General features: G+C 34.3%; 2 protein-coding genes and 1 long non-coding RNA gene across 3 annotated transcripts; 2 read left to right on the top strand and 1 right to left on the bottom strand.

Moving 5' to 3' along the window:
• The first annotated feature begins 7 nt into the window (after nucleotides 1-7).
• On the top strand, nucleotides 8-1,371 carry LOC119193345. The gene is made up of 2 exons (XR_005113919.1): nucleotides 8-167; nucleotides 548-1,371. It is a non-coding gene; the product is annotated as an uncharacterized LOC119193345 (long non-coding RNA).
• A 194-nt stretch (nucleotides 1,372-1,565) lies between these two features.
• LOC115452246 (mediator of RNA polymerase II transcription subunit 24) lies at nucleotides 1,566-4,788 on the bottom strand. The gene is given in 3 exon segments (XM_030180712.2): nucleotides 1,566-2,631; nucleotides 2,633-4,004; nucleotides 4,006-4,788. Coding segments are annotated over 3 exon segments (2,937 nt in total). The 5' UTR covers nucleotides 4,581-4,788; the 3' UTR covers nucleotides 1,566-1,641.
• Nucleotides 4,789-5,098: 310 nt separating this feature from the next.
• LOC115452245 (tRNA (adenine(58)-N(1))-methyltransferase catalytic subunit TRMT61A) lies at nucleotides 5,099-8,004 on the top strand (the record flags this gene model as incomplete). Its single annotated transcript, XM_037446936.1, is given in 4 exon segments — nucleotides 5,099-5,379; nucleotides 6,826-6,982; nucleotides 7,367-7,509; nucleotides 7,875-8,004. Coding segments are annotated over 4 exon segments (625 nt in total), but the record flags the coding sequence as incomplete, so codon positions are not given.
• Nucleotides 8,005-8,506: the final 502 nt, after the last annotated feature.

The following is an 8,506-nucleotide window of genomic DNA, read 5'->3' as shown; positions in this document are numbered from 1 at the left end:
TTCCTATCAGCAGACGTGGAATAGGAGTCAAAGAACATTCGCTAACAGCGGAGAGAGTTCAGTAGATGAGAACTGCAATCCTAATAGATTAAGTTTATCAATGAGGGTCAGTAATCCACCGCCAGCATATAATGCGACACGAGAAGATGTGCTCAGAAGACAAATAGGTGAGTATTAATAGTAAATTTTGTCTCTCAGACTTAATGGCACAGTCAATTCAATTAAAATGTCAACGCTAAATATAGATTGCATTGGAAAAATGATTGGAATTTACAATTTATCACTTATAAACAAAACCGGACTGGTAATTTATTGCCAGCATTACATGAGACAATTGATGTAATTGCGTATTTATTAAGTGCTTTTAGACAGAAGTTTAAATTGATTTTAAAATCAAAGTGGAGTCGATATTGCCGCCACAACATACTACCTACTGTAAATTACTTGACAACTTTATAAATAAGTCTGTTGCCTCTCGAATCCCCTTCGAATATTCAGAAAATAAGATTGTTACTTCTACGATTATAATCGAATGTTTTTGTTTTAGATCGTCCACATCCAGACTCGCCGGATGCCAAAAAGCCAGCATTATAACTGTACCAATACCTATCGTGTATTATTATTTTAAATAGATCAATATTTTGTTACCCCTGTATGAATAAATTTTATTAATTTTAGGTTTATAAGAAGCTCTGGAACTCCCCTGTGATCTTTGTGTATGTAAGATTTTTTGTAAAGTGCTAGATAAATTGTAAATAAACATTCCATTGCTGTAGAGTTGTACAAATAAAGTTAGTGTAAGTGAAACATATTGCTTTATGTCATATGATTTGTGTATATGAAGTATGTCGATGTAAATATCGTATATCGGTGAAGTTAATTTCCTAGTATTTTATTTACTTCGTAATAATACGTTAGAATACGAAATAGTTCCAAAAAGTCGCCTTTTACCTGTGCATCTTTTTAAAATTTTTGATTATAACCGATGTTTTGAGCATTAAAAAAAAATATCTATCTACTTCTATATTTCCAGCCTATAAGGTGATGCATGATAGTTTTATTTAGTTATTTCTTTTCTTACTTTTCCTCTTGTAGTTTATAAAAGTACATTTGCAAATGTGTATTATTTATAAAATATTGCGCGTAATAAATACCATCCCTAAGCATTTAAGTAATTTTTTGTACTGTCGATAAATTTACGAATCCGTCCAAATTCGAGTCTTGGATAAGAAAACTTGTACAAAATAATTTTAGATGTAACTATGTAAAAATTAAAACAGGATGTCTATCGTAGTTGGATTATGTAGTATTAATTTATGAACATTATATTGTTGATCGAGTTTTGAAAAGTAAAGATATTACAACCAAAAAGTCTATTTATTACCCAAATAGTGATTATAATAATAATAAAATAACAATGTCCCAGCCCTGTATTTTATGCTGTCCCACTACTGGGCACGGGCCTCCTCTACTACTAAGAGGGATTAGGCCTTAGTCCGCCACACTGCCAAGTGCAGATTGGTAAACTTCAAATACCCTCAAAATAGGTATTGATTAATAAAATATAAATGTAAATTCTCCAATTTATTTTACTTATTTAAAATACATTTACATTAATTTTCATTAGATAACAGATTCTTATCACAAGTCCGGTCTAAGACGCATATTTCTGAGAAGGCATAAGTCTCTTGCTGTATCCTTTCTTCCGTAAGCAGTGGACAAATCATACAATCTCAGAATCAAACTTATATTAAAACTATCAGGAAGAGCCTTTATTAACGTTGGCACTAGTTCACTTGGCATTTTTTGCAATACGAACGGCGTTCGATCTTGTCCACACTGCACTACGTAAACCAAGAACTGCAGTATAAAATGTGTTTGGGGGGTGACTTCGCCATTTTTTCCCGCCAATTGCGAGAAAGAAGTGTACAAAGTATCTAGAGCCGAAAGCAACGGCTCTCGTAGGACGATATCCGAGTTGCCATGCCCCTGCGAATAGTACATTCCGCTTCCATCTGACGTGTTATCATTTAGTCTTCTCATTTTATTTGAAGAGCACATCGCGTCCATTTCTTCAGAGTCATCATGACGACGCTTTCTAGAAATATGCGCTTTGTTGATATTACTAGATTCTAGTGCGGCATAGATGCTGTATACAGATAGTTTAGCCAATACAGCAGATTGAGGCTCCACTAAATCTTCGCATAGCTTCGCATTATACAAGTATTGAGGCAAAACATGAAGCAATAACGCCTCTGTACACTTCCCAATATCCAAATGAAACATAGCAAGTACTATATCGACAGATCTGTCAAGGTCCTCTTGATAACGAAATTTAAGTGTCTCCCTTACTAGGTTAGTGACAAACCAAACAGGTCCAGTGGTATTCAAGAGATTTTCAATAATGTGGGTGGCATCAATGTGGAGATACCCTCTAGATTTTATATCTTCCCAGACACTTTGCAGTTGTTCTAGTATAGGCTGTCGCGAAATAATGTTGTGGGTCAAAACTAAAGCCTTGGACTTAGGCACTGATGGCGGATGTATGTCATATTGCATTTTCCTTATTATTTGACACATCAGAGTGGCTCTTTCCTTGAAGTTATCATTTTGTGATAACTCAGCATCACTCTGGTGGTGACAGGAATTGTTGAACCATATTGATAGGTTTTAAGAAAGCATCTTGATGGACCACATTTATGTATGAACAAAGCCACACTGAAGCACAAACTGCCAATGAAGCCATTTTATGTCTCAAAGAGTCCAACATTCTTTTAACATCAGAGGCAGATAGGGATCCTTGTTCCCAAGCAAACAGAATTTCTTTTATTGCACCACTAACATTCATGCATAGATCATGGGGTTTCATGTTTGTATTCTTGAAGTCAAATTCTGGAGCACTCAAGTGGTGTATAAATACATCTACCAATTGTGGTTCACATTTTTGTAAGATCTGTTCTGGAGATTTGTGAACTCCTTTATGCACCATACATTCTCTAACCCACTTTTCAAAAAAAGAATCACCATTTTCATCTAGCACAGCATTAGCTCCGTAATCTTGCACAATTGAACATAGAAGTAGGAAAGAAATGTCAAATATGTATACTTTTGTCTGTGGGGCACCTTTTTCACTTGCCGCAAATAATGCAAACTCATTAAACTTTATCAGTCTTGACACAAAAAGCTTCAACTTTCCTTCAACAGTGGCAACAGCCAGTATAGTGTCCAACGTTGTGCCCCCTACTATTTGACACAGCATGGCGTACAGAGATTCCTGAGTTTTATGGAAATCTCCTCCCATTGTCTTCAGAATGCCAGCTAACGTAGGTTCGGCACAGGTTATAAAGGAAGGAACTGAGCCTTGCAGCCCGGTGGGTTCTAATTTTTGCAATTTCGCATCTTTTGTTTCTCTCTTCTGCCTAAAATATGATAAATGAGCTTCAGACATAACATTTAGCTTCACTAGTGGCTCAATGAGGGATATAATACTGTTACAAGAATTTTTTGTATCAACAACATCTAACAAAGGAGCTGACTGTAGTAACTTCTCAAATGCTTCTACCATTTCTGACGAGAATTCACTTTCTTTATTGCTTGTACCACACACACTATGGAGGTAGCTCATGACTTGTGGTATTTTGAGGAATGTAAATGCAGCCCATAGTGCCTGCTTTGAAGCATCCTTGCTAGAATCATTGAGAGATATGAAACAGGCTCTAATCAGTTCACAATACAGTCTAGATAGTGAGTAACCCTTGGTCCTTTGCACCATGAGGAGTTGGCTGGAGAACTGCTGCATATCAGCACTGGGGTTAGCTAATACATTTATGGCTATCATAGCTTGTAAGCAATATGTAACAGGCTCTGGTTTGTTGTTCAACGGAGCAATTTTATCAATCTCCATGTTGCAGATCTTTTGCAATGTTTCATGAATAGTCGCTGGAGCTTTGAACTGGGTATTCATCATCATAAATGCGGTGATTTCTTGACACTTCTTGGTCGCCGTTATACTCATCTGGATCATTCTGTTTAGCCAAATAGAACATCGCAAGCAGAAAGTCTGTGTTTACTATTGAATTAAGAAGTGATGTTGACTTCTCCAAAAGATCCTGACTTTGTATCGGGTTGGATGATGGATATTTGGTGAGTGAATAATGATAGACTTGCAACAACCATAATATTATTGACGATACGGCGTACGCCAGCACTTCCTCCTCCATCTTTCCCCTGCATGTTATACTGTCCAGGAAACTTTCCAGGAACTCCAGGAGGCTAATAATGCAGTGCGGTTTGTGGAAAGCATCGAATTTCGCAATCCTCTGTAATACGGCCGCGTAAGACACCAAATGTGAAGCTAGTGAATGTTTTAAATATGAAATAACCAGTTGATTAGCACCGCATCCTACCATAGCCTGTTGTAATATACAATCAGCTAGGTTATACAGGTCTCCACTAACACCTCTTGGTAAAATAGTCTTGATATTAATTCCCCATTGTATATCAGTCCAACGTTCCCTCCAAGCTTTGAGAATTAGAGCCTTCAATGAGCTCGTTTTGCTCGTAATCTTAGACGCATCCATTATTGCATTTGTTTATGAGTTTTGGAACCAAAATACTCTATTCATTGACACGAAATGTCTGCACTGCCACGCTGTCTGTTTATCAAATCTTCTCCATTTAGTTTTCCTTTCACAATAGTTTATTATTATAAATAAATTACATTTCTCGAAATATTCAACAAGCTTAGGTTTGTGTTGTCAAAAATTGACATTTAATGCCAAATGTAACTTGAAGTGAAACCAAAAGTAGGAAACAGTTTCAATTGGTTGTAATAGAAGATATAATCTCAAACAGCCAATGGGAAAATTTATTAACTTTGCTGCGTTTTATAACTGCTTTAGCCGCTACATGATACTTTGGCATTTATTTTACAATAAGCTAGAATATTGATTATTTAAAAATATCTCTCAAATATTTAATTCTATAAAATTTTATTTCTGATTCCGAATCATATTCATTTATTCTATTCTTTAATAAATATTTGGTCAAAACGCAGTTGTTGATTTTCTAATAAAACGTAAATATTGTGTGATAACGCCGTGTCGTTCTGTCAAAAATCTAACCTGTCCGATTACTGATATCCGATTTGTTTACAAATATACAAGTAAAGTTAAAAGTTTTAAAATGAGTTTCCGTAATTATAAACAGAAAATTGATGAGGGGGATACAGTGATAGTGTATTTAAGTAATACGATATACGCTATAGAAGTCCGGCCGGAAATAAAAAATAAAAAAGGTGACATTATTGAAAACGTGTTTCAAACACAGTTTGGCGCGTTAAAAATAAAAAACTTAATTGGAGCTGAATATGGGTCTCGCGTAAGTATTCTTAAAGCTACATAATTCTTAAAATGGGGTCAAAGCTGGACTCTAACCATAGCGGTGATAGTTCACCGGCTACAATAATAAATATTTTTTTTTTCTATGTTTTACAGTACCAGTCCTATAATAGTGAAAATATTCTACAAGACCTATTTTCTATATTATATTTATTCAATAATATATTAAAACTAGGTTTTGCCATACAGGAATCCTAAAGAGTCCCATTATGCATTGTTGCGGGATAATAGATAGTTTCTATATTATTACTTCAATATATGATAACATACTGATTAGATATTAGTATTAAGAAAATATATAATATAAATATATTGGTAAATTTGCAATAATTTTCTCGAAATATCTAATTATTGAGAGCCTAAATCACTTCATGAACTCATGCAAACTTTCAAATTTATAATATTTACTGTGGAAAGTGAGATGTTGCTAAGTGGTTGTAAAACCCTTTAATTATCATTAAAAAGCACTGTGGATTTTAAAATAAATTCATATTGCGGATTTTATTGCCGTTTTTATTTTATAATTTTCTCCCAACATTTCAAGAACTTTGCAACCTTTGTGGTTATGAGGTGGTGTGTCTAACATTCGCATAAACATAAAAAATCATTAAGCATTATGGATGATGGAATTTGAAAATAGTCATAAATCTATAATACAATCAAATACTTACAAAAAAGTTATCAATGCACTTAAGGTGGTAGCTCAAGGTCCATTTTCATACATTTTGTTTCGGCTTTAATCTGGGTAACTAAACAAGTATTGGCAAGTAAAGAATTTAAATTCACGTCTAGTTAGTGATTAGTTCTCGCAGTTGAAAGAAAAATGTAAAAATAATTAATAATCATGGATATTTCTGCCTTTAAAATTTCGTCATATTAAATTTGTAAAATTGCCGAAACAAAATGTATGAAAATGGACCTTGAGCTACCACCTTAAAAGGGTTCTTTAAATAAAAAAATATTTCTTCCAAACCTACAACCCATTGATTATTTTAGTATATTCAATATTTGTGTGTGATCTACAAGTTGTTTGCAAGTGTCGAACAAAAAACATTTTAATAAAAAGAAATATAACAAAATTTATTTAATTATATTATTAATACAATATTCTACCAAAACTATCATAAATATAGGTTACTCAATACTCAGATAGCATTTTCTTTATCAAGTAACATTGAATTTCAAGTATTATTTATTAGTATTTTTTGACACACACTCATCCTACTAATATTATAAATGCGGAAGTTTGTGAAGATGGATGTATGAATTTATAACGATTGTGTGTAATTTGGTCATAATATAACGATATATATCAAGTAAGTCGGAATAAAAATCCTGGAAAACTCCTTCTAGATGGCTAAGCACCGAACAAAAGCTAGTACATACATAAAATAATGTCTTAACTCTTAAATATTAATAAAAACAGATTGAGTTATCAAAAGGATGGGGCCATGTACTACAGCCAACTCCAGAGCTCTGGTCCTTGACGCTCCCTCATAGAACACAAATAATATACACTCCTGATATCAGTATGATTATGTTGCAATTGGATTTGGTTCCGGGAAGTATTGTTATTGAAGCTGGTAAGTTTAATATTAGTTTTGTTTAAATTAGGAATTATTGGCGTGGATTAAAACTTTCTTAACCATTAAATTAGGGATAAAGGCATGAACTCATGTACATTTTTAGTTGAAGGCATTTGGTTGAATCAGAATATGGTGGCATAAAACAACATCTTGATTCGTGTTTAACAATGGCCAAGTCAAACTGATTACTATCAATCATACTAATATGTTATGATATAATATATTATGCTGATGGTGTACCAAAATAAATAAATACCAATATGTCCAGGCATCCATAAAAAAAAATGCAACCTCAAACATAGTAAAAGTAAATAATCACTGTTCAATCAAACCAATATAGCAACATCATTACAAATACACTGTCAAGATATTATCCAACAGGAACGGGCAGTGGGTCCCTGACCCACGCTCTGATACGTCGAGTGCGGCCCCATGGCCACGTGTACACGTTTGACTTCCACGAACATCGGACGAAAGTAGCAACGGAGGAGTTTGAAGAGCATGGGCTTGCTGACTTTGTTACGGTATGTATTGTTGTAGCTTTTCCTTCATTAACTATAATTTTTATGTCCATCTGGAACAATCTGAAAAATTTATAGCCCTTGTACTAAAGTTGTCATCTGTCTCGATATACCGGGATATGTTACCAGGTCGAAACGACTGCCCTGTCATCCCGTTTAATCTATAAATAAAACTCGCCGAATCTTCCATGGATCATACCTTCGACATCGATAGTTTAATATGTAGCGTTTTGGCTTCGGGAAGTTTGGTATCTTTTCATTCGAGAGTGGCCCCTCAATCCAACGTACAGTCTTATAATTGTAGTATTTTCTCAATAAGCGAATAAGAATTGTTTAAAAAAAGCTGGCCTAATAAAAAAATATTATAGGCACAACACAGGGACGTACTTGAGGAGGGCTTCGGCGAAGACTTACAAGGCAAGGCGGATGCCGTGTTCTTGGACTTACCTAGTCCGTGGCGCGGTGTGACTCACGCGGTTGCGGTTATGAAGGATCAAGGTAAGTAATAGTGTAACATGTGTTTTTTTTACTTTTTTACCCGGTAGTGACTGGTTTCGAATTGTCTCATATTCTTGGTCCTTGAACTTGTGTACAGGTATGCTTGGATAATCAATGACACATATAAGAAATTGGAATCGGACACCATTTAAAACCATAGGAGTAATTTATCAAATTTAAGCGTGTATGAATATTTAGACGAGTACTTAGGTGTGAAACGAAAGCCGCTGTTAACAATGTATACGTTCTTAATTTAGAGTTTGTACCTTGTGTTATCGACTATTTTAGTACATCTAGTAAAAAAGCTATTTATGATAACCATCATGGAGTGAAATTTTTAACTCATATAATTTGCTTTGTGTTTACACGTTGTTTTTTTTTATTTTATTTTATTTTCATTTATTTGGAAAACTTACAGCTAGGTAATACAGTATGAATTCATAATAAAAAAAAAACGAAGGCCAATTACACTTCTTATTCACAGCGATAACACGTTCCGAAG

The sequence above is a fragment of the Manduca sexta genome, unplaced genomic scaffold (genome assembly GCF_014839805.1).
Source record: "Manduca sexta isolate Smith_Timp_Sample1 unplaced genomic scaffold, JHU_Msex_v1.0 HiC_scaffold_403, whole genome shotgun sequence".
In the NCBI taxonomy this organism is placed as follows: domain Eukaryota; kingdom Metazoa; phylum Arthropoda; class Insecta; order Lepidoptera; family Sphingidae; genus Manduca; species Manduca sexta.
Note: the sequence above shows the minus strand (reverse complement) of the source record. Positions and strands in the feature narration are given on the sequence as shown.